The sequence below is a fragment of the Thamnophis elegans genome, chromosome 10, assembly GCF_009769535.1.
Source record: "Thamnophis elegans isolate rThaEle1 chromosome 10, rThaEle1.pri, whole genome shotgun sequence".
Taxonomy (NCBI): domain Eukaryota; kingdom Metazoa; phylum Chordata; class Lepidosauria; order Squamata; family Colubridae; genus Thamnophis; species Thamnophis elegans.
The window spans coordinates 53341700-53367383 of record NC_045550.1 but is presented as its reverse complement, the minus strand read 5'-3'; the positions used below and the strand labels follow the sequence as shown (position 1 = coordinate 53367383).

Below are 25684 nucleotides of genomic sequence, written 5' to 3'. Positions count from 1 at the left end.
GCCATTCATTAGGAAAGCATTGGTAAATCTCTAGGCATTCCTAGGTGTTTTACCCTATTGGCTATCTGGGTAGCAGTAGATGGCATTTAGCCAATCAAAATTCGGCTAAATATGGCTAAATATGTTCTGTGCTATCCGGTTTTGGCAGTGAATTCTGTAAATGAAAAGTCTTTTTGATTTGAGCTATTGTTTCTGTCAGTTTCTTTCTTGGAGAACTGTGTTTGCAAAACAGCTTATTGGATTCGGTTTAAGTGGTTCCTATGATGCATCCAACTAAATTAATCCTATGCAAACTGGGTTTGTTTTGAGTTAATCTTAATTCCCTGGGTTCTAGGTCAGCTAACTCCTTTTTGACATTCCCTTCACACACCATTCTCTCCTCAACCTAATGTAGTATTTTTTTGTGGCTGTATGGACATACAGTTAGATAGTGGTAGTTTGAAAAATAATTTGGTTTTGTCCAGGTTCATACATAATGCTAGGTCATAAATGGGTATATTTGTTAGTGTGCAAATAGGGTCAGTTAATAAGCAATAATTTGTTTTAATGCAGTAAATCAGTTTGAAATCCATCATTTGTAGCTGGACTGCAACTACAGACTATCATGCTGTACAGGTGAAGATGCATGGGTTGTTTATTTGATTGACATCCCTGTGACCTGGTCAACCCAATGAAATTTGCTTATTCCTAATTTGTTTTTCTATCCCACTCATGCCCTAACAAATCTACTGAGTTACAAAATGAGAGCAACTAAAAAGAGAGGAAAACAAATCGGGAATTGGTCCAGTGATTCATGATGACTTTATTCCTCTCTAAAACTCTCTCCAGCTTTTTCAAACACCCCAAGATTAAATCACAAATAGCACACTGTGATGGGTAAACATGTTACTTGTGGAGAATCTGGAGTTACTTAAAGGCAATTCTGTTATCTATATAAAATCAGCACATTAGTCCTATGTCATTTTAATTTTCTGCCTTCCTGCAAAGTGTTATTTTTTATTTCTCTGGACATTTTTTATCACAGAATTGAACACAAACATATGCATTTGTATTTTTTATAAATTGAACTGATGCCAAAGCTATTGAGTGGTATGTGTTGACAATATCAATTGAAGCAAAACAGAAAAAAATAATCAGTTTCTTTGTGCTAGAAGAATTAGGTGAATTGGCTCTTGGCTTCATTTGCACTTGGCTATCAGAAGTATTTATCACTCTCAAAGAGATGCAGTACTGTAGTTTGTTTATTTATTCATTCCTTAAATTTATGTCCTGTTTATCTTGTCCAGAAACAACTCCCAGCTGCCTACAAGCATTAAAACTACTACACAATTAAAATAATAAGGCAGAAAATAACAAGAGTAATCAATACTGTTAAACGATGGACAGTAGGGGAGCACAAAATAATGGGGAGAGATGGGTGTCTTTCCTAATTTAGTCACTATCTCCAGAACGGTGCACTCCTGTTGGGGTCCCAGGCCAGCTGGCAGAGACAGGTCCTCAGGTCCTTATGGAAGGTCAAAAGGGTGGGTGTGGATTACACAACAGAGGGTACAATGCTCCAAAGGGCTATCTCAGTTAATGGAATAATTGCAGTCTGTTTCTTTGTTTTTCCAATCGATCTCAGCCTTTTCTTTTGAAATTTAAGAAGCTCAACAGCTATGAAATGAGATTGTGATGAGTAACTTCTGTGGGTATATTAGCAGCATTAGTAGTGAAAGGTAAGACATAGTATCAAGGAAATAAAAGAAGGAAACCATAAGAAGGATCTTCAAATGAATAGACCCAAGGTTAATACTCTCATGGCAGATTCTCTCTCCTTGTCATTGAGTCCATGCATACTCCTCACTTCATGCCTCTATTCAGTGCAGCTACTTAGATTAAGTGTACCAATAGAAGAGAATATTTGTAGCACAGAGTAGAACTGTAGGGTCTTTATAATCCACTTTGAGCTTTTCTTTTTTGAAGACATTACATTACCAAACTAGACAACACAATCAGTGCATCAAAACATCTGCAAGAAAACAATCTACGCCAGAGAGTACAACCCCCTCACACAGTGGAATAAGTGTCTCTGCTTTTTCCAACTTGTGGCTGTCCAGTTGTGCTAGTCACACACTTGCAAAATTCCCAGTTGACATCTGGAAAACACAAGGTGAGGAGAAGCTGCCAATGGTGGCTACAATTTGCGTTATATATGGGGAAGGGATGTGTGTGAAAATTCACCACAGGGTATTTTTAGCTTTCCTTATTTATGGAAGATAGAACTCTGTTGCATTTCTCTGTTTGCTTCATATTCAGAAGCTTCTTAGTATTTGAAATTCTTGGGCAATTTTGGAAATACTTGTATAACCTCATTTTATATTGTGTACTCTGGCACTCTTTCCTGGATCTAAGTCTAATTGTGCTTTGAACCTTTTGTAAGTTTGTTTATTGTTCTTAATGTAGCTCCAGGAAGAAGATGAGAGCTACTGGTGGATGTGACTAATAAAGTGTTAGAAGATTCCACCAAGTGAGTTTCTCTTTAGCAAACCACTGAAAACCCTGGATTTGCTCCAGGCTATTACTAATTTCACAATAAGCTCAAAACAGTCTTTTCCTAAATAAAAAAGTGCATCTTCATCAAATGAGAGCTTTTCACAGGCTGTTCACATTGAGAGTAAGGGGCTGATATAAAATCCTTACCATTTAAGAGCTTCCCTTTTGATTTGTTGCTTCTAAATGTGCATAGGTCAATTTTTTAAAAAAATAAAACACAGCATATTTTATTAAATGAAAACACATAAATGAAAAGTAGGCAGCTGCTGAGACAAATTACAGTTCTCAACCATTCCAGCCAGCATGGCCGATGTTGTGGCCTGCCAGCGGCCAGCAGAGCTGGCAGCAGATTCGGACAGTGAGGAGTTTGGGGGTCCTGGAGTCTGGGGAAGGCTCTGATGAGGGCTCTGTGTTAGAGGCAGAGAGGGGGCCAGAACAATATGCCAGTTATCAGCCGCCTTCAGAGTCAGACATCAGTGAGGCAGATGAACAGGTGGAGCCTGTTCCCAATGTGCTCATGCGCAGAGTTCCCAGATGAAGGGAACAGCTAAAGGACAGGGGTCGACTCGGGAGTAAGGCCACAAATGGACGACGAATGGCCCCAGAGGAAATAAAATAGGAATGAAAGGGGAATGGAGTTTGTAGGAGACAATTAGTTCACTTAATTGGCTCCTAACTCTCCGAGATTCCTTGCCAAGTTTTGCAGAGATCGGCCTGGCAGCTAGAGAGCTGCCCCAGATAAGGTCTGTGACTGTAAATCCTCCCTTGAAAGACTTTGTTGTATGTGAATGAGCAGAATTCACAGTAAATTAATAAAAGGGGTTTTTGTCGGGACCAGGAGTTTGCTTCATGCTCTTGGGAAGCCTAGGTCAGAACAGCCGAAGTGAGGTAGGCTGGGAATGGTCTCTCAGTTCTTTTGGAAGACCATAGGCTCCCCACCCTTGCTTTATGGTGCTACACTTTGAAGAGGTTGATATCGAGGCTGGCTAAACCAAGAGATGAATAGGCTGAAGAAGGAGAAACCAATGGAGTAAGACTGCCAGGTCTGGCCGCCAAAAAATTTTCAGTGAGAATGTAGAAATGGCTTCTTTGTCATGTAATATAATGGCTTTCCTGGCCACAATGGAGAAATATATAGTGTTGATTGATAAGAGAGTAAGGCAATTTATGCTCTAATTTGAAACAACTGAAGGGAGAAGATGATTGTTGCAATGGGCAATGTCACAATGATATAGTGGACCATATGACTTTTAATGTCAATGTCAAATCCATCAGTGGGTCTTCAGTACAAATTAAGTATCTTTTCATCTTACATGAAGCTGGAACCCTTCAAATGTGTTGGGTCAGGTGCAGGAAATCAGGCATCCAGGCAGTTCAAATAAATATACTTTTATTGTATCCTAATGCTCTGAATATGAATTCCTAATGGTCAAAGTAAATTGGTGCTAGTTAAGAGTCAACAAAATTCAAGGTTGGCTGTATTTAAATCTCTTGTGGTCATGAAGGGACTCAAGACTGAGATGCATTTGACTCAAGACTGAGATACATTTGACTCCACCCACAGCCTGGTCATCTTCTATAGTTGGGTGGAAATTCTAGCTACAATTCTAGCAGCTTCCAGCCCAGGTGGATATTCTGGAAGCTGGAACCCAAAGCATCTAGAAGTGACAAAGTTTGGAAAAGCCCGTAAGACAGTCTTGCTTCCTGCTATCATTTCTGACAAGGAGGAAGCACAGAGAATGAGAAGATGGAATGTTTTCAGTTTATAGTGCATACTTATAGTCTTCAACTTACGACCATCATTTAACAAGGATTCAAAATTACAGTGGTGTCAGAAAAAGTGATTTATGAACTGTCTTCACACTTCTGAATTTTGAACCATACCTGCAGTCATGTGACCACAATTTGGGTGCTTGGCAACTGGCTCCTATTTATCAAACAATTACAGCATCCATCAATCATGATTTGCAACTTTCCCAGCCAGGTTCCCACAAAAACCGTCAATTAGGAAAGCTTGATTTACTTAACAAGCATGGTAAAAATTGTAACCTTGGGTTCAGCTACATGATGACTCACTTTACAAACATCCTAACTTACAAAGGAGATTCTGGTCCCAACGGAGGTCGTAACTTGAGGACTACCTAAAATACTACCAACATACTCATTCTGTTGAAAATGGATGATTCTAAACATCACGTCACTTCTAAAGGTTGATGGTAGTATTCTGACTGAGCAAAAGATTTTATAGTTGAGGAAAACCTCTGGGTTCAGGGAAGCTTTAAATAATGTAAGTTGTGCATCATTGTGTAAAGAAAAAGGAATCAGAAAAGTAAAGCAACCACACTTAACATTTTTGGGGGAAGGTCAGAAAATAGGTTGGATCCGATCCCACAATTAGATGGGTCTGGGTTTTGGTTGGACTTTGAAGGATTTTTAAATGAGACATGGCTATTTTCAGGCTTGGATCTTAGTTCTGAACTTTTGTGCTCAGAATTTTATGATCTGCAGAGCTTTCAGGGTTCAGAAGACTGTCCATCTTGCCTTAAAAGAAAAGGACAGCGACAAAAATAGATTGCATCAAAAGGATATATTTTTAGAAGTTAAGTCCAGGTGTTCAGTATGTCTTTGGTATTATGGGAGTAATATTCTCACACTTGATGGTGTTAATATTTAACATTAATAGTGCTCTTTTGTACCTGGAATTTTGTCTTTATTGTTTTGGAAAATTGGGGCTTTTGTATTGTTGTGGCCTTGTGAAGAGTAGAGGTCTAAAAATTAAAAAAAAAACAAATAGAAGTCTTTGAATGTGGAAGAACCTCCTGCTATTGGGAAACCACAACTAAAGAGATAGAGTGTTTGAAGAAAATGAGATATGAAAGTTGATAGCAACAATATTGAGTACTAGAAATATGGCTCTCAAGAAAGGAAGAGCCAAGTAAAGTGAGAAAAACTGAAATTTTACCATTTCCAGTTTCTGGAAGTGAGGCACAGGGACTTGGGCCGCACATGGCCCTCCCGAGCTCTGATTGAGTGATGTTGAATTGGCCATGCCCACAGTGCCCACGCCCCCCCCCCCCAAGTTGAACTCAACCCTGATGCAGCCATTAAAGAAATCGAGTTTGAGACCCCTGACTTAGCAGGTTAGTTTTTTAGACGTGTTCCCCCCCCCAACCTTGGTGACTTTAATATGTCTGGACTTCAATTCCCAGAATTCCCCAGCCAGTAGAGCTGTACAAATATTACATATTGTTGGAATGTCAATGAAGTGAAATATTCAGACTTGAAAAGAAGCAGTAACAAAAGTTTGATTGGCTTACAAGTTTGATTTGAGGTTGTTTTTTTAGTAACAAAAAGAAAATTACAAAATGTTTTGCGGTAACATATCAAGAGAAATTTCCCAGATCTATCCAATGTGGAAGAAAGTGACTCAACCTTATTTCTAGAGTTTTATGTATCTCACCATGGGGAAGTTTAAGTTGGTTTTTCAATCATGTGAATCCTTACTAATCCCTGCCTTGGCTCCTTTGTTCCATCATCAAGTTGAACAGCATGTTGTGGTTTTTACTTAATGTCCAGATCTTTCAACCTCCGAGCCAGGCTAAGTTAACAAAATTTGAGGCTGGCTATGCTGTGCGGATGGGCCAGAAAATGCAAAAGCGGTCTGTGTGAAGGTGTAGGGTCAAACAGGAAGCTGATTTTTAAATGAGAAAGAGGCCAACTTGCAATTTCAGATCAACCCATGGGGACTTGAGGTTCAAACTCTTGAGAGCCAACATTCAGCTTCCTGAAGCTCATGAATTCACTTCTTTAGTATACGAGAACATACGCCATATATTCATCAAGGGAGCAGTTGAACAAATCTGTGTGAGCCTTAAGTCTCAATAATATATCAACATGATTTTTAATGGCTTAAAAGAATCCCTCTGAGGTTTTTGGTCTGCTCCTGAAATGGTTCCTTTTTTATTTATTTCTGCCGAGTTTATTTAAGCTAGCAAAAACGTAATTAACTGGAGCCAGTTATGACTGCTGCTTAAAGATTTGTGTTCCCTTGCCCGAGATCACAGGGTTGTCTTTTTAATATTTGTAAAAATAAAATAATTAGGTGAACAATAGCTTCTAGCCATATAGGAGGCACTTATACCCTGCAGTTCCAATTGCATTTTTTAAAAAAAGAAAAGAAAAGCTTTTCAAATTAAATCACTTGGAAAAGACTTCTTTCTCCCCCCCTTTTTCTTTTTTTAACCTTCAATAATGTGTCCTTTGCCACTACTGATGTAACTAAAAGAGTGGCTGTGATTTTTCAAATGCAGGGGATGATGGACAAGGGAAAGGAAACTGCTCAGTACAATTATGAATAATTGCCATGTAATTACAGAACAAAAGAATTTAAAGATTGCATGTCAGGACAAGATTTTCTGAGCATTTGTGGCTGGGGTGCAGGGTCACCTCAAATAGAGATATCTAATTCCTAACAAAAAGGCCACACAGTATGCCTTGCTATTCTGTCTGTTTATGGCAACTGTCTCTCATTACTGCATCCTAGCCTGACTTGGGAGCAAAGCTCCCCAGCACCAGTTCACCAATACAATTACACACCGCCAATGTTCAAAAACTCTGCAGCTCACTCAAATAGAAACCACATGGTGGAATACACTGGAACACCTTAAATACAACACTTTGTGTTCATTTGCTTAATAAACAGAAAATATGCAAATTTTACCTTGCGCTGAGTTCTTGCCCCTAAGACGATTTAAATTAAATTTTTAAAAATTAACAATAAATAAACTGACTTGGAAATTAAAACTAAAGCCACGCAGAGAGAATAGAGAAGTTTATTCGGGGAGAATATAAAATTATAGATTGAATATAGGAATTAGTCCATGGCTTTAGTTATAAAGTAATGCCTTATAACTAAATGGAACCAGATTTTTTCAGAATAGGAAGTAAATCAGAACATCCCATTGATATTAATGGATTATAACAATCTCCGAATGGCCATGTCAGAAAGTACAATTATAAGAGCAAAAATAGAAGTGCAGTAGGGATTTATGTACTAGAATTTATGCACTAAATTGGAAAAGGAGATAATTGATTACATCTATCATTCTACCCTTATTTTTTTTTTCCAAATCTTTGAGACATTTCCATCCAATATAGCTCCCAGTTGAAACATGGCCCCGTTCAAGACTTATTTTGATTTGCGAGAGTTTAGATTTATATTATTTTATATTTTTTTCTTTTAAGAGTCTGGTTACTAGAGTAGGATAAAGAAAGAAGAATTACCATTACTTTGTAAACTTCTAAGACATATGGTCTGAGTCATTTAAGAAATTCTTAATGCTTTTATAGAAGTTGGCAATCTGTGGCGCCCAAGCTCTTTTTACTAAAACCAATTTTTCGGCTTTGTTCTGAGCTTTAGGTCTTTCTTATCCTCTTCGCTTTCATTGATATAAATAAATTATATATCAGGCTCTCTCATTTCATGATAGGCAGTAAAGGCAGTGAAGTATGGATTGGGACAATTGTTAGAGAAGAAGTGTCTAAAATATGAAGTAAACAAAGAAGCAACCAACTTTCCAGACGTATGAATTTCTACTTCCAGAATGTTCTGTACAAGCATTGTGGAGAAATTTAGGAGAACACGCTGGTAGGGTAAGAATGAGCTCATATAGCTACTTCTTCACCCTACTCATTTTTGCTATCCCACCCATTTCAATGTAGCATACAAAAAAATGTTCGAAGATACGCAACATATATTTGTGAGCCATGAGGTGCTGTTGGACAGCAGGCATGTTATTATTTTATTTATAAGTTGTTCAATTCCATTATGACTCTGAATGGTATACAACGTGCAAAATTTAAAATGAAAAATGGCCTAATGCAAAATACAGCTGGAGTAAACAATCATCAACTCACAGGTCAGACAACCCAGAAGGAACTTGATATCCACTACAATCAAAGGCTTCAGAAAAGAGCTGGGTCTTCATGACTCATCTAAATAATATCCAAATTGGGCTCATATCATATGAACCTTTGGGGGTTGGGAATTCATTCCAGAAGTCAATTATTATGACCAAACCCCCCACATTTTCTGGGTACCCTCAGATGGCATTATTTAACTAATAGACCAACAGTAAGAGATTTTATATGACTACTAGCCAATAACTCAGCATTGCCCGGGCATTTATTTATAGGGAGAAAATGTTCAGATCAAATATAATTTCTAATGTTGGATTTTCTCTTATGGAGTACTGTGAAGCCGTTACCATGGCAACTCCACTGCACGGTACAGTAGAAGCCATTTTAACAGATACAGGCTGTATCTTAACAGAACACACCCACCGAAGGGTGATATGGGTGTCTTACCTCCCCACAGTATTTGTTTCCAGAGAGTAAGTCCTCTGTGTACCAAGTTTGTTGAAATTGCTTGAGACGTTCCACAGTTATGCTGGAACATACACACACACAGAGCCATTTTTATGTAGATAGAGACAAATAACGTGGCCCTACGCCATGAAGGGCTTTTAGGAGATAGTAAGCACTACTGCTAACCAGTGCAGAGCTATTATATGAGTCCACCAAGGCATGCCCATACCTGCCTGTGTTGCTGGATTCTGGATTTCATCTACAGCTTCTGAATAGTCTTCAAGGATAGCCCCATGTAGAGCACATTGCAGTAGTTCAAATGCAAGGTGACAATAACATGAATGATAGGCAACCAAAGTAGCATTGCATACTAATTCTCCCATCATTTTTCTTTCACTAGTAGAAAAACAAATTATCAGAAGCTTCCTTCATTGTTTATATGGAACAATTGGAGATTACTCATGGAAGCTCTAAAAGGCCCCATTCTTTTCCTCTCACATCAGTGAACTGCTAATTGGGCAACAGACTTTAAGGCCATAAATGTAGCAATACTTGTGTTACTAATTGATTTTCTCTTCCTGTGGAAGTTGTTAGGACTATTTACTGGAACAAGTTACATTGCTACAGTTAGTTCTAGGCTTATCCCCCATTGTTGGGTTTAAAGGCAATTACATATTTACATGCTCTTAATGATTTTTTGTATGTAAATTAACACTGGCTCTTTAAATTAGAAGGGTAATAAGTAAGGAAATCAGAATATAGTGGGAATCCAGTGCACAAATAACCCTGGCTGAGATCTACCTAATTTCAGTAGTGTAAGTGCCTGTAGACAAATGTGTTTATTTATATGCCTGAATTAGTGCCATAAAAAGCAATTGCAATCTTGAATTGACAGTTCAGGTTACTATTCCTAATGGAAGGCCATTTGTGTAAAGTATGCTGGGCACTAGGTTTCCAAAGCAATCAATGTAAACTCACTGGTCCAACAAATTTAATTTAAGATAAATTCCAGAACTTTTGCCACGATGATGTTTTTTTTTCCAGAGTAAAAGAAACATCTCTCCTTGTTTCACAGTCTTCATGCAAATAAGATTTAAGAAAGCACTCTTTAATTAGAGCATTCCTCATGAATGAAAGATATAATACAGGAACACTGGCCTGACAAATCGGAATAGCATTTTTCCTGAATTGTACATTTTTGTTGGCCTGCAGCCAATTTGCAATTGTTGCTGTGGTTGTTGCCTGATGTGGATTGCCAAGGCAGCCCATCTGAGCCAGACAGGTGGAATCGGGAGTTTCTCAAACAATAGATATCTTTCTTGTTATGATGGGAACAGATAGCTCTACGGATAAACATTTAAGACAGACAACAAGCAGGCAGGTTCTCAAGGGTAAGCATTATAAGAGCAGGAAGGTTAATATCTGCATCGGTGGTGAGTGGAAGTGAGAGGACGTGATTATAGTTCATGGGAACCAAGAGTTCAGGATGAGATACATTCAATTCAGTTTCCTTTACAGGCTTAAAATAGAGCCATTGTAAATTATGTCAGTCTGACTGAAACCACAAAAATAATTGTTAAGAGCGTCTTGGAACGCACAATGTGCATTGTTATGTGGCTTTGATGTGTGAAGGGCAAGAGCCTCTAATGTAGGCAGTTTGCTAAAAATTTGCTCTGCCCAGTTCTTCTTTGCTGGAAGTTGTTGGATTTTAATATCAAAGGAAAAAAATTCTCCCAGCTTCTGAGGCCGAGATGGTGACAGTACAATCCTAAGAAGTGCCGTTCATTGAGTCGCGTAAGGCTTACTCCTGTGTAAGTAGGCATAACATTGCAACCTGAATTCCCTTGCTTTCCAGCTTGAGCCCTGGTTGTGCAGTGGTTAGAATGCAGTATTGCAGGCAAATTCTGCCCGCAGCCAGGAGTTCAGTCCTAATGGGGCTCAAGGTTGACTCAGCCTTCCATCCTTTTGAGATCAGTAAAATGTAGACCCGGGTTGCTGGAGGAAATATGCTGAGATTGGAAACTGCCCAGAAAATGCTATAAAGCAATGTGGAATGGTATATAAGTCTTAAGTGCTAATGCTATGGCTATTCATCAGTAGTCTCTGGAGAGTAACAACTCACAGGACAAAGATCCCGTTCCTTTATTCCAGAAAATTGTTCACTGATCTGCATTATATTTGGTTTAATGCTAGATGAAATGAAAGGCCCTTTCTAAATGTTGTCCTTGTTTGCGTTTGGTCACATTGCTGCCCTCCATGCACTAGAAGGACACTGTGCCAGATTTGGGATACATAGGGAAAAAAATAAAATATAAATAAAGAAGAACAGGTCCAATTCAAACTGAGCAATCTGAGTAGCGACAGAGGGTTAGCTAAGTATTGGGGGAAGGACAGAAGCCAAGAGGAGAAAAGTAGAATCACTAACACCCTGAACAATATAATTCCATGTTACAATATCATGTGAAAATCTTGCTGGCATTGTTTAAAACTGATTTTGAAGCCAAGTCCAAGTTTCAGGGTTATTAACCATTCATATTTCCTGGTGTTCTAAAAATTAGTTTTGGTACATGAGCACAGCAAATCTTCTAACGTTACAATGTACATTAATATATATTTCTTGATCATGTAAGATAGTGTTTATATTGGATAACTGAAGCAGTGGTATAATAATTATATGTACTGGTGGGAGGATGACAGGCAGATTCCTATTTTCATGGGTAAAAATCAGATTCATTGTATATGCAAATGAATGGGGCAAATAATAGAACTATGCATCATGGGTAAAAAACAGCTTCATTGCATATTTAGATTAATGGGTCAAATAATAGAGCCATTTATGCAACCTGCAATCATGGATAAAAATAAAATCCTGTTCTGCAACTACTGTATGTCTTGGTCAAGACATATACGTATACACACACACACACACACATACACATGTATATGTATATCTAAAGAAGCCATAACCAGATTGCACCAGGTTACAGTTTGCGGAGATTTTTCTGCAAATCAATAACTGTGAATACAATCACTTTATTGGAGTTGATGTTTTATTATGCTTTTCGCTGTATTTATCCTAACCATATTCTTCCTTTTTGGAGTTTGGGACTAGTTTTGATAGGTTATCTGCTGTTAAATTAATCTACCGAGTATTACTAATAGCACAACTTTATATATGTTTATTCATACCTTGAGCTTAGTGGATTTTTTTACATAGACAACGCTCTAAAATTACAGCCCAAATACTGCAATAGCTGTCCTTGCATGTAGGTAACAAATTCCATAAATGGTCTTAGTTCTGAATAAGCAAGGGTAGGATTGAGCTCTAGTGATCTCTGGAAGTTTAAAACCTTTTCAGATGCTGAGGTAAAAGCAGAGGGATGGGATTAAGAATGTCTGTGTGAAGGGGAAGAGTAAAATTACCATCGATCCTGAGATATGATGTTGTTGTTGTTGTTTACACACAGGTGAGGTCTGCCATAAATCCTATACTCAGTTTTCAAACCTTTGCCGTCATAAGCGTATGCATGCTGATTGCAGAACCCAAATCAAGTGCAAAGACTGTGGACAAATGTTCAGCACTACGTCTTCCTTAAATAAGCACAGGAGGTTTTGTGAGGGCAAGAACCATTTTGCTGCAGGAGGATTTTTTGGCCAAGGCATATCACTTCCTGGAACCCCAGCTATGGATAAATCTTCCATGGTTAATATGACTCATGCAAATCCAGGCCTTTCTGACTATTTTGGCGCCAATAGACATCCTGCTGGTCTTACCTTTCCAACAGCTCCTGGATTTTCTTTTAGCTTCCCTGGCCTGTTTCCTTCAGGCTTGTATCACAGGCCACCTTTGATACCTGCTAGTTCTCCTGTTAAAGGACTTCCAAGCACAGATCAAACAATCAAAAATCAAAGTCCCCTCATGACACATCCTCAGACATTGCCAGCTACCCAGGAGATTCTGAAGGCACTAAATAACCACCCATCTAACCTAAGTGAAAATAAGCCACTGGAGCTTCAACCAGAAAGGTCCTCTGAAGAGAGGCCACATGAAAAGATCAGTGACCAGTCAGAGAGTAGTGACCTTGATGATGTCAGTACCCCCAGTGGGAGTGACCTGGAGACCACCTCTGGCTCTGATCTCGAAAGTGACATTGAAAGCGATAAAGAGAAATGTAAAGAAAATGGTAAACTGTTCAAAGACAAAGTAAACTCTCTGCAGAATTTGGCTTCCGTAAATAATAAGAAAGAATACAGCAATCATTCCACCTTCTCACCATCTTTAGAGGAACAAACTGCGGTGTCAGGAGCTGTGAATGATTCTATAAAAGCCATTGCCTCTATTGCTGAAAAATACTTTGGTTCGACAGGACTTGTGGGGCTGCAGGACAAAAAAGTCGGAGCCTTACCTTACCCTTCCATGTTTCCCCTCCCATTTTTTCCAGCATTCTCTCAGTCAATGTATCCATTCCCTGATAGAGACTTGAGATCGTTACCTTTGAAAGTGGAACCCCAATCTCCAGGAGAAGGGAAGAAGACTTTAAAGAGAACTTCCGAGTCTCCCTTTGACCTTACCACTAAACGTAAGGAAGAGAAACCACTTACTCCTGTAACTTCAAAAACATCAGTTTCATCAGTGGCCAGCCAGGACCAACCTCTGGACTTGAGCATGGGCACCAGAACTCGAGCCACAGGCACAAAACAGACCGAGCCTCGGAAGAACCACATTTTTGGGGGAAAGAAAGGAGACCAGGATCTCGAATCAAGGAAATCCTCTGATATTTCCTTACAACACGCAAGACCTACACCTTTCTTTATGGATCCCATTTACAGGTAATCCACTTGTAAGGATTGTTTGGTTTCTGAAGTCTCACATTGTCAAAATGGCCTCAAGTGATTGATTATCATAAAATTGAGGAAATAGTTGCTATATGAAATGAATCTTAGATAATTCTTACCTTAGTACAAGTTAATGTTTTTTTTTAAAAAAAAATAATTTTCGGAAAAAGAATGTGTTTAAAAATTGGCAGTCAAATTCTGCTTTTGTTTGCAAACTAGAAATGTCAACCTTCACTGCAATCAAAGGCGTTTCACCCAAGAACTCAAAACACATTGTACCATAGCAACCCAACGTGGAAACCAAGGGTAAAATTCTGTCTTTATTTGTTTGTAGTTATTGGAAAGTATTTGTCCCCATCTGCTATGCAGAATATACAGCTGATGTCAGAAGAATCTGCATGACAATTCTAATGAAATTTCATAGTAATATTGTTTATTGTGCTAAAATCAGTTTGGACTCCAAGAATATATAAGGAAAAGCAGAATCTTCTAAACAGAATGGCTGATTGTTTACATATGGATTTTCCTCTGATTTCCTTTTAAAATTATTAACAAAGGGATTTTACTTATAAACTGAGTCAATTTATGTAGTGCTGACTATATCTCAAAAATATGCATATACCTTACAGGTCGTTTTTTTAAAAATTGTGAACTTTTCATTTATTCAACTGTTTAGGATTCAGTTATATTATCTACTCTTTCTCTTTCTTTATCTCACTCCCTTCCTCTTTCCCTCCCTTTCTCCCATCCATCCTATTGGACATTCTTCTCCAACATTATGCTGTTTGGATGATTTGGAACCACAACTGTCAGAATTCCCTCTGCCCATAATGGCTAGCAATTCTGGGAGTTACTCTTCCGAAGCATAAGAAGCGTAGAAAGTGGGGAAATTTCCTCAAGCACCTGCAGAAAGATTCAACTGATATCACAGTTTAGAGTTTTTCCTGATTTCCAATGTAGAATTTAAATGTTTTCAATTTTTTAATGCTTTTTCTCATACAACAAAATGAATTTTGTCCTTCTAGGTTTGCTATTGCAAAGGTTGAATAGATATACGTACTTCCTAACTTCCTACCTAAATAAGAAATCAAACTGGATAGGTCGTGGGCATGTATCCCATTAAAAAAATGGGGATCTATTCATGAAAAATATATATGTATTTGTCTCAATTTTGCATATATACATATTAATGAACAAAAGAGGAAAAACAGTGATCTAGAGAGAAGGGAGTAAAAATAAATCTGAAAGGTATTAGTTGGTTTCCAAATAATGTGCTAGCACATCCTAATTGCCTCAAAATGGATGACTGATTCTCCATAGACATTTGGCACATCCTCGTATACTTTAAGAAGTAAAGCAAAGGTTGTAAGCTATTCAAATATTACCTCTATATCTGGAAGGCCTTCTGCAGATTACTATCAGTGGAGTGGATTACCCACTCCTGCTCCCCATTTTTTCTTCAACCTGCTTTCACTTGCTTGATGGTCCTCAGTAAATAAGCAGACAACACTCTCGGTTCTTCCTTCATAACCCAAAGGAAGCAGCAAATGAAGAAGCTGATTTCTAATGCAAAGGATTACAGTTTGAGAGGTCTTCATGTGGACCTTAGTGCAATGACAATAACTTCTAATGATCTTTAAAAATCAGAGAAGGTTGTATACTGCATGATTTGTTGGAATGGTTTAGTTTCTCCATCCATCCATCATCCATCCATCATTTATCTCTGTCTGTCTGTCTGTCTGTCTGTGTCTTTATATCTATCTATATCTCTCTATCTCCATCCATCCATCCATCCATCATCTATCTATCTATCTATCTATCTATCTATCTATCTATCTATCTATCTATCTATCTATCTATCTATCTATCTATCTATCTATCTTCACTTTAACCTGAAATTATGGATAAGGATACAGTATCTCAGATGGTTATTTTCAAATTGTTAGATATTTATTCAGGGAATTCAGACCTAATTTATAAATAGCATGCCGGTGAAATTAGTTATGTTTCTTCCATCAGTCTCTTTATTTCTGTAACATAGCATTTGTAGGTGTTGGTTACAGTAGTGTTTAATTTTTAATCATTTAACTGTAATCAAAATCTGGCAACATTATTTTTTTTCTTACTCTGTAAATGATTAGCAAAGCTTGGAACTGTGTGGTGAATTAATCGTTTTGTTTGGAGGAAAACAATATGACTGATGGTTGAGTCTTTATTCAGAATACTCTGAGCATTTCAGAATTAGGTGTGGTGGTGATGATGATGATAAAAATAAGGGATCAATCTAGTTTTCTTTTGGTTTCAGTTATGAAGGTTATTTCACATTAAAAGCATCCTCCCCAGTCCTATAATTTTATAGTATAATTGCCATCTTTAAATTATGCTCAGTTCCAATTTCTTATATGTATATATAAAATTGCAGGTGTCAAAATTTCAGTGTAAATTAAAGCAGCCTTCTCCAACCTGGTTGGAGAACCAGAGGCTGGTTTATAGGATGCTCACTATACAGTACATTTATTTGTTATATAGGTAGTCCTCGACTTACAAACAACCATTTATTAAAGTTACAACAGCATTAAAAAAAGAGACTTATAACAGGTTTCATACTGTCACGTGATCAAAATTTGGGCCCTTGGCAACAGGCATGTATTTATGACAGTTACACTGTCCTAAGCTCATTTGATCACTATTTATAGCCTTTCCAGCTGGCTTTCAGCAGGCAAAGTCAATGAGGGAACTGGATTTGTTTAAAGATCTCATGATTCACTTAACTGTAGTGATTTGCTTAACAACTTGGCAAAAAAGGTTAAAAAAAATGGTGCAATTTAACAACTGCCTTACTTAGCAACAGAAATGGTGGTCCTAAGTCAAGAACTACCTGCAATAGACCTGTGTTGACAAAAAAATATTCCTCTTTATCTTTCATCTGCGGCACTAAAAAAAATCTGGTCTGTCATCCAATATTTATCCATCTTGATTGAATCATGACAAGATCATTCTCATTTTAATGTTTGCAGAGTAGAGAAAAGAAAGTTAACTGATCCACTTGAAGCTTTAAAGGAAAAGTATTTGAGACCATCTCCAGGGTTTTTATTTCATCCACAAGTAAGTAATTTTTTTAAAAAAATATTATTGAAGTATTAAGATTGTAAACAAACATGTTGATTCACAGGCGCAGGTGCACAGGAACAACTGGAATTTTAGTCAAGGTCAGATTTCCTAAAAGGCATTTTTTAGTGACGCGAGACAAATAAAACCTTTTCATGTAGCATTGTTTTAATCTGCATGATGTTTTTGCAGGAAGGTTACAAACATAATTTAGACAACTGTCAAATGCCAGCGTGTACTCCATGTCGTGATATGGCTAAATAGCAGCTGTTCTCTCTAAAATACCCTGGCATTTAGGCTGTACCCAAATATGTATTTTGTTGGACAAAAAATTATAAGAAGAAAAATTCAAAACCACATTAGTCATTAGCCAACCTTTAAATATTACTGCAACCGTCCTAAAATCTTTAAGGTTCAGAATCTATACCATGCTCTGTTTGCACCTCCTAAGATTTTGCAGAGTTAGATCAGGTCTCACACCCTGGAATAGTGAATCAATTCTGTATTTGATGTTGTTGCACTTTCTAAGGAATAAAAATTGGAAGGCAGTTTTGTCATCAGCAGATACATCAGTTTAGACATAAACTATGATCTGCTATTCTGCTTCTGTGTCTGCATTTTTTTAAAAACAGTACTGTATGTAGCTTTTATCTGTAAGTTCTTGTGCATCTTATACAATCTTGTATTGATGTAAATTTGTCCCTTTTTGTCTGATTAGGTTGATATGGCTACTTCTGGACTGCATTAATGTAGCAGCCTAACAAAAGAATTAGATTTTTTAAAGATTTAGAATCAGAGCCATGGTTATGAGACTGAAGTCGGTCAATAACCATTGAATTAAATGAATTTTAATTAAATGAATTTGAAATGTTCAGTAACCAATGCTTTGAGAAAGGTAGCATAATATAGATAAAATGAAGGATTCTTTATAGGTATTTCTCTTTCCTCTCATTTCTATAATTGCCAAAGTCCCATTTTGTATTTTGCCTGTTTTGTACTGTTTGTAGAAAAATATTGCATATAAAAACTCTTGCTGCTTCAATCATAATTTTGACAAATGAATAATGCAGTAACATAGACATTTAAGTGTGACAATTAAATGTAAGCCATGACACATTGTGTTTGATTTTGCATTAGTGTGTATCCAGTTGTGCTTGATGTGCTGCACAAAACCAGCCAATCACAGCCTAGAGAAATGTGTGAATTAATGTGTTATAATAGCTAGATTGTGTCAGTCAACTGATGATCTTGATCCAGTCACAAATTGTCTGCACAGCCTTTAGACTTTATTGATCTGAACATAAACAGGGATTCTGTAGTATGAATCAAAGAAAGGCATGAACTAATTGCATTTGTACCAATAAAACAGTGATGCTAGCAATATGATGTGGGCATTGGTGTGGAAATAGCACCGATTAAATTACATTTTCCCTAAGACATTCTGTCTGGGTTGATAAGCTAAGTATCGGATAGCAATTTATTTATCAGAGTTCAACCTCCAGTATATTAGGAAATCTCATGGAAATCAGAGTGTCCTTTAAATGGTTGTAGGAAATGGGATGAGTGACAGGTTCGTTTGATGGGCCAATGATGCTTCACAGAATTCTCAGGCATTTTCATATATAAGTTTGATTCTTTTTTCTTCCTTGTTTTTTGAGGGAGAGTATCCTGCCTGTATTTGGGCCTGTGCATAAGGTCATTATACAGTTTCAGCCTTTTCCAGTCTGGGTGTCCCCAATATATATGAACATTAAATCTCAGTAGTGGTTATCTTAATGAGGAATTCTGTGACATGAATAGAACAATGTGAAGAGTGCCCAACTTACCAGTATTGTGGGAGAAAACAAAGCTGAAGTTCATTTTTTTCAAATTTTGATTCATTGATGAAGCTGAGGTCATGAAAGAGGGACATCTTCTTGAGCTGTTTTGACCTGGGGCCTCCTCTCTTAACCAAATTCTTTTGGACCTTTTCTTTTCCCATTAGGATGATTTTATGCAGGATAGCAACTGTGAAAAAACTCATTTTAAAGCATTCACAATCTTTCTTACCACATTATAAAACATACATGTGATTCCCCACTGTCCTGAGAAAAAGTTACCCCACAGCATGAGAAGCTAATCAAATGCTAATAAAATAACTTCCTCTGTAAATGACTTATTATACTGTATTAAGTATTAAGTTTTCAGGCTTGCTCCTGGTCCTAATTCCTCATGTTTTTGGTATTCATTCACCTGCATTCTTTTTCTGCATAAGGTCTTGGAGCTTTTTATATAACTGTTCTTCTGCTTTACCTCTTTCCAACTCACATTCTATGAAGCAGTCTTGCACTGTTTAGTACTCAGCATAATAAAATACAGTGAACAAATAAAACATTTAGAGTTAGAGTTAGAACTGTCACAAGCTGCTGATGGGTTGAATTGGGACTGAGGTGGGGGTTGGCTCATAGCATAAAGTATGTAACTGCTCCAGATTATAATTTAAATTTTAATATGTATTAGTTAATAGAGGTGAACAATAAGTAATGTCAGAAAATAAGTCTGTACAAATCTGGATTTGCTAGTTTACACTATAGTAAGTAAGTAAGTAAGTAAGTAAGTAAGTAAGTAAGTAAGTAAGTAAGTAAGTAAGTAAGTAAATCTTTATTATGGTCAAAGACCAGCAATACACATTAGTTTTTACACTATGTTTGCTGGTTTGTTTATCAGTAAAGAAAAAAAGAACAAAGAAACCAAAAATGGGAATCAGTTCATTCTAATTGGATGACTATTTGGGGAAAGGGGAACAAACAGAAAGCATGGAAGAAAATACACCATTCTATTATCCATTGTTATAATAATTGTCAATTAGTTTGCATCTGTCTATTTTCTCCTTATAGTGTGAGTACAGTGAGATTATTGCTGGTTGAAAAGAGGGAATTTCTCCCAGTGTTTATTTTAATCAGAGCCATCTCTACCATTAAGGAGAGTGAAGCATTGGCTTCAAGTAGCATTTCATTTGCTGTGGTATTCAGAATACCAAGGGAAGACAAAACTATTAGTACACTGAGTTTATCCTGTGTCTTCTAAGCTAATTGGAATGATGACTGCATGGTGGGAGCAGATAACATCTTATTTTTCATTTCAGGAAACAAGAGAGGGTCAGTGTTTGGATAGTATGATAATATACAAAGATATATTAAGCTGTACTATTTAATAATGCACATTCACAGACATAAAGGTGGATTCTTTTGCTAAACAATCTCCCCATTGCTCCAATGTTTATATTATGTACCATAATTATTAGAACTAAACAGTTAGCTTAATTTGTAATATCTTTTACTGTTACAGCTAAAACGTTTATTAAATATATATATATATATATATATATATATATATATATATATATATATATATATATATATATAAAGAAAATCATTAACACAGAGGTTAGAGTTTAAAAGAATAGAGAGGTTAGAGTTTAAAAGAAAAGCATGAGCTTTAGATTTCAAATCACAAGTAGATTTTAAAAGTGGTCATTTTTGTTATAGCTTCCTCATTTCTTTCATCCCATTATCCTCTTTTTTTGTGTACCAAATTTCTATCATCTGCTTTAGAGAATCCATCATCATGGTTATTGTTGATGCATGACAGCTAAAGTGACCTTTGCTAGAAGGGTGACCATGTTAGTTAGTTCCTGTATCAAAAACAAAGAATTTTAACACCTGAAAGTTATATTTACTGTAGCATGAACAAAACATTAAATGCAATAATGAATCCAAGTGCAGGGATAATCTGTTGTTTCTGTTTCTATTTTGCTCCCAGTTCCAAATGCCTGATCAAAGAACTTGGGTAAGTTTGTTATTTATTTATTCAATTTAAATACTGTAAACAAAATTGCATAACACAACACAAGTAATAATCTGCTCCATACAATTTCCTCATTAATGATTTTAGTTCTCTTAAATAATACCAGAGATTTGTTTTAATTTTGATCAAATGACACAATCTTTAAATAATTCTAAGTTCTAATAAAAGGACATTTACTACAAAATATTGTACATGAAATAGATTTTTCTATTGCATAGATTTTTTTTCAGATAGATTTGTTGAGCTACAAAACTATCCAAACCTCTTTGCTTACATGAGTTTTACATATTATTTTCCTCTGTATAAAGATAAAAAGAAAACTCCCATTGATGATTGGTTGCAATCAACTTAACACAACCTCTAGCAAATTTTTCTTACTAGATTCCTCAAAGATTTCAACATTGACAGTGTTTCTAAAGTACTGCCTTCACTAACAAAAATTGGTAAATAGTCAGTGTCATCACAGTAAATGTTTTACGACATTTTGAATAGAATAGAATAGAATAACAGAGTTGGAAGAGACCTTGGAGGTCTTCTAGTCCAACCCCCTGCTCAGGCAGGAAACCTACATCACTTCAGACAAGTGGTTATCCAACATCCCCTTAAAAACCTCCAGTGTTGGAGCATTCACAACTTCTGGAGGCAAGTTGTTAGACTGGTTAATTGTTCTAACTCTCAGGAAATTTCTCTTTAGTTCTAAGTTGCTTCTCTCCTTGATTAGTTTCCACCCATTGTTTCTGTCCTACCCTTAGGTGCTTTAGAGAATAGATTCACTCCCTCTACTTTGTGGCAGCCCCTGAGATATTGGAACACTGCTTTTTTGTATTATGTTAATATTTGTCATACAAAGTTTTATAAAATTTGCCAAATTCAAAATTTGCCAGAGATGGAAGGAACCTTGGAGGTCTTCTAGTCAAACCCCCTGCTCGAGCAGGAGACCCTATACCGTTTCAGATCATCTAGTATGTTTTTGAAAGGCTCCAATGATAGAGCACCCACAGCTTCTGACAGCAAGCTATTCCACTGGTTGATTGCTCTCACAGTTAAGAAATTTCTCCTTAGCTCTAGATTGCTTCTCTCCTTGGTTATATGTGCTACCAATTATAACATCAGAGGCTCTCACCTTAGATAGGTGACTCCATTGCAGACGAAAAAAAGCATTTCAAATACAATCCCTATTTGACAAACTCGGTGAAAACAGTTTATAAAGACCATTGTAACCCTACTAGCCATATTACCCCTTAATTGGCAATCATATGTTCTCTGCAGGTTAGGGTTACAGGTTTGAAATTTAAAGTAAAATCTAAACAAAATGCCAAATTAATGTCTTGTGTCAGCTCCTATTTGCATGAATAAACATATAATTTTTCTTGATTTCTTTGATAAAGAAGAGGTTTCTTCTTCCTTTCTCGTGAATTATGAAGGTCAACCTTTTTGTGATGCAAGCATGCCTGAGCATAAATAAAATCTTAGCATCATACAGTGTGAACCATAACTTGCAAAACAATGTAAAATTATTTTTGTGTTTCACAGGCTATTTGCCCTTGATGTCCATCAGGGGTTTTCTATGTCTTTTAAATAAATTATAATATGAATGTCCAAGGTTGACAGTATCCAACCTGATTTCTGAGAGCCAAATAAATACAAACAGTTCCCTACCCTTAATTACAGCAATGTCTGTTTTTTTTTTGAGCGCTCAGTAGTGGGAGTGAATGAGAATCCATGTAGAATTTGCGTCACCCAGCTATTTATGGTCTCTTAGGGATTGAAAGGGAAATAGAAATGCAGAGCACTTCATTTTCTAAACATTTGGGTGCAGATACAATCAACTCATTATTTGGTTAATCAAAATTGTAATGCTGCATAATATATATCTACTTTTTTTTAAATTACTAAATACAGATTAGGAGCAGAGATAGCTTCATAATATGGCAGGAGGGAAAATTAAAATCTTCCCTGTCACCTTTTCCCCATCATATATCAATCATAAGATAAAATGCTAGATAAAATGTCATTATTTTCTCTGAGTTTCCTATAATTTCAGAAACATGTAGTGGGGCTGAATCTTGTTTCTTGATATTTTGGATCATCTGTTGCAATTACTCATATTGGAGATATACATGAGATAAAGAGGACAAGCACAGATATTAGTCCTTTTACCTACTTTCTTTGCTGTAACTACATTATTTCTTAAATTTTTCTTGCTTTTTAAAACTTTCAGTTTAAAGTCCGCAAACTTTGGGAGTCTTGTGGTTTATTTTAACAATAGAGATTTATTTAGATTGTTTCTTGGTAGAAATACAACAGTGACTTTACAAGTCACTGAAATGCAGCTTGTAGCTTGTCTCCATGTTGTGACAATTATAGATAGACTATTATTAAATGGAAGTTTGTTCGAACTTCTCAGTCTATATATCTATTGACAGACATAATTTTCACCATTTTGTCAAAGTACCAGGGTAGTTGTCAATCCCCAGATATGTATTAGTGGATATTCCATTAATCAGTGGATGGACAATAATATTTCCATAAGAGATTATTGAGAGTGGGGGGAGGAAGAGAGAGAGAACCTTGAGCTGTACCACTATTTTCAAAAGGTATATATTTTTCTTATTTCTTATCTTATGGATACACAGCATTCCTCTATTTTATTTAATTTTTTTGCCTCAGTGATAAGGGTGTGTGTAATAGGATGCTATGACTAAAGAGAACAGGGCTGAAATTTGCAGGTGTTATATAGTTGACTTCCTGGAATAGCTTTAGAATACTGTTTTTGTAAATCTAAAAATACCATTTCGTAAATAAAACCTGAGACTTCTGTATCATCACTTAGTGGCCTGTGGGGGCCTCAAAAATAGTGAATGGAGCTTCAATGTGGTCTATGTGCTGCAATTCTACTGTAAATACTAGAGGTCTGATCTATAATTTAATGTGTTGTATAATAAATGAATATCAAATAAATCATCTTCTTACATGATTACTACTACCTGCAGATTAGGATTCATTGACTGAGGGGCACACAGTCCTGCCCAGCTAAAAATTACATCTATGTTCTATTTAAATATCTGTCCCTAAACTTTAAAGTGGGATGCGGTGGCTCAGTGGCTAAGATGCTGAGCTTTTCGATCAGAATGGTTGGCAGTTCGAATCCCTAGTGCCGCGTAATGGAGTGAGTTCCCGTTACTTGTCCCAGCTTCTTCCAACCTAACAGTTCTAAAGCATGTAAAAATGCTAGTAGTAAAATAGGGACCATCTTTGGTGAGAAGGTAACAGCATTCTGTGCGCCTTCAGCATTTAGTCATGCCGGCCACATGACCATGGAGATGTCTTTAGACAGCGATGGCTCTTCAGCTTTGAAACGGAGATGAGCACCGCCACCTAGAGTCAGGAACGACTAGCACATATGTGTGAGGGCAACTTTTACCTTTAAACTTTAAAGAGGCCAAACATTAGCACATTTAAATGTCTACCTATCTTTTCTTGATTGCAAATTGTAAAATAAATTATTACAAAACAAGACAGTGACTTTTGGAAAATGTTCTGTTGAATCAATCACTCATATCCTGTAATTCTTTACCTGTGACACATAAGTAGAAACTTGGTTCACCTATTTAAGGAAATACCCAACCAATTCCGACATGTATGGTTACTTTTGTCAGATAAAACTACTTGCTTTCTTAAAGTGGCTAAATTTTGTAACACCCTCTGTGAAACTTGACATGGCCTGATCAACCAGTAACCTACCTACAATTTTACATTGTCTTATTTTATTTGAAATAAAAACTGTTGATTTATTTGTTTATTTCTAGAATTCTAATCAGTGACTGTAATAAAGATCCCATTTATTCTTTTTTTTTGCTCTAATGGCCTAAGCTCTTTCAAAATGAAAATGAAATGCCATCATATTTTTTTCACACTGAAGCAACATTTATAATCTAACTCAAATTCGAGACATAGCTATGTACACTTTAAACATAGCGAAGCCATTACTTCCATCGGTTATGTGGAACATTGATAGCTGACAGACACTACTAAATTGGTACTTAGATGAAATAACAGAGAGAAAGTACCTTAACCTGTGAACAAATGCTAAATAAATGCCTAGCAGAAATCCTGGTCAAAAGAAATATCTCTTAAGGAGTGCTCAGCTGCCGGCACTTCTGTTTTTAGAAACTAAGGATAGAGATATTCCCATTCTGAACAGTTCTGAGTTTTTGTGAGCTGTCATTGTTATAGTGATGACAATCTTGTAAGGTTTCCTTCCCCTTCAATTGCTGATATGCCCTCTATACTTGAGTTCTGCCTCAACAGCCTTCCTTTGATTTTCTTTGTCTGAGAACATCTGTTCCAATGGGGAAACTATGACCTTTGACCTCGAGTGAGGCAAAGCGCTACTCTATCAAGTCTAGAGGAGATTAAAGAAAGGCTGCCCAGATAGCTTTCATCCTGCTCTAGTGATTCTCAGCAATAACACAAGAGAATACAAATTGGTACAAAGGCTCTCGGCTGGGCAGTAGGGAAGGGAGAGAAACAAGATACAAACAATCAAGTTCAACTCTATAGATGCAGATGGGAAAATCCTTGCTTGTTACCCTGGAAATAATTGATATTGATAAGATGGACGTCATTGGATTAGTGATTCAGCTCCATATTAGCATCTTTCTATGTTTGTTTCAGCCCTTCAATCCATTTTTATCTTATTCCAAGGTGGATTCATTCAAAATTAAAATATCTCACTCTCATGGAGAATGGGAAAATTAGGAAAAATATGGGGATTCTACTAAAAATAGAAGCCCATATTAACTTTTATTTTTTTATTGAACGCCAAATACACTATACTCCAAACTCTGGCATACTGATCAGAGTTGGGTTGCTCCTGGTTCGGCCTGGATCGGGTGAACCAGTAGTAGCGGCGATGGGAGGCTCCGCCCACCCGCCCAAATGCTTTTACGCATTCAGAACACGCGGAACACGTGTGATAAATGAATTTGAA

General features: G+C 36.8%; 1 protein-coding gene across 4 annotated transcripts in view; it reads left to right on the top strand.

Annotated features, from left to right (window-relative positions):
* MECOM (MDS1 and EVI1 complex locus) overlaps positions 1 to 25684 on the top strand; it is an 86309-nt gene that overhangs the window by 39217 nt on the left and 21408 nt on the right. For 2 of the 4 annotated variants that reach the window (XM_032224797.1, XM_032224795.1), the window contains 4 exons: positions 12369 to 13731; positions 13957 to 14043; positions 16755 to 16842; positions 20647 to 20673. In XM_032224797.1, the coding sequence (XP_032080688.1) occupies positions 12369 to 13731; positions 13957 to 14043; positions 16755 to 16842; positions 20647 to 20673 (1565 nt within the window). The remainder of the gene's footprint in view (positions 1 to 12368; positions 13732 to 13956; positions 14044 to 16754; positions 16843 to 20646; positions 20674 to 25684) is intronic. The other 2 variants (XM_032224799.1, XM_032224796.1) reach the window with 1 other exon arrangement.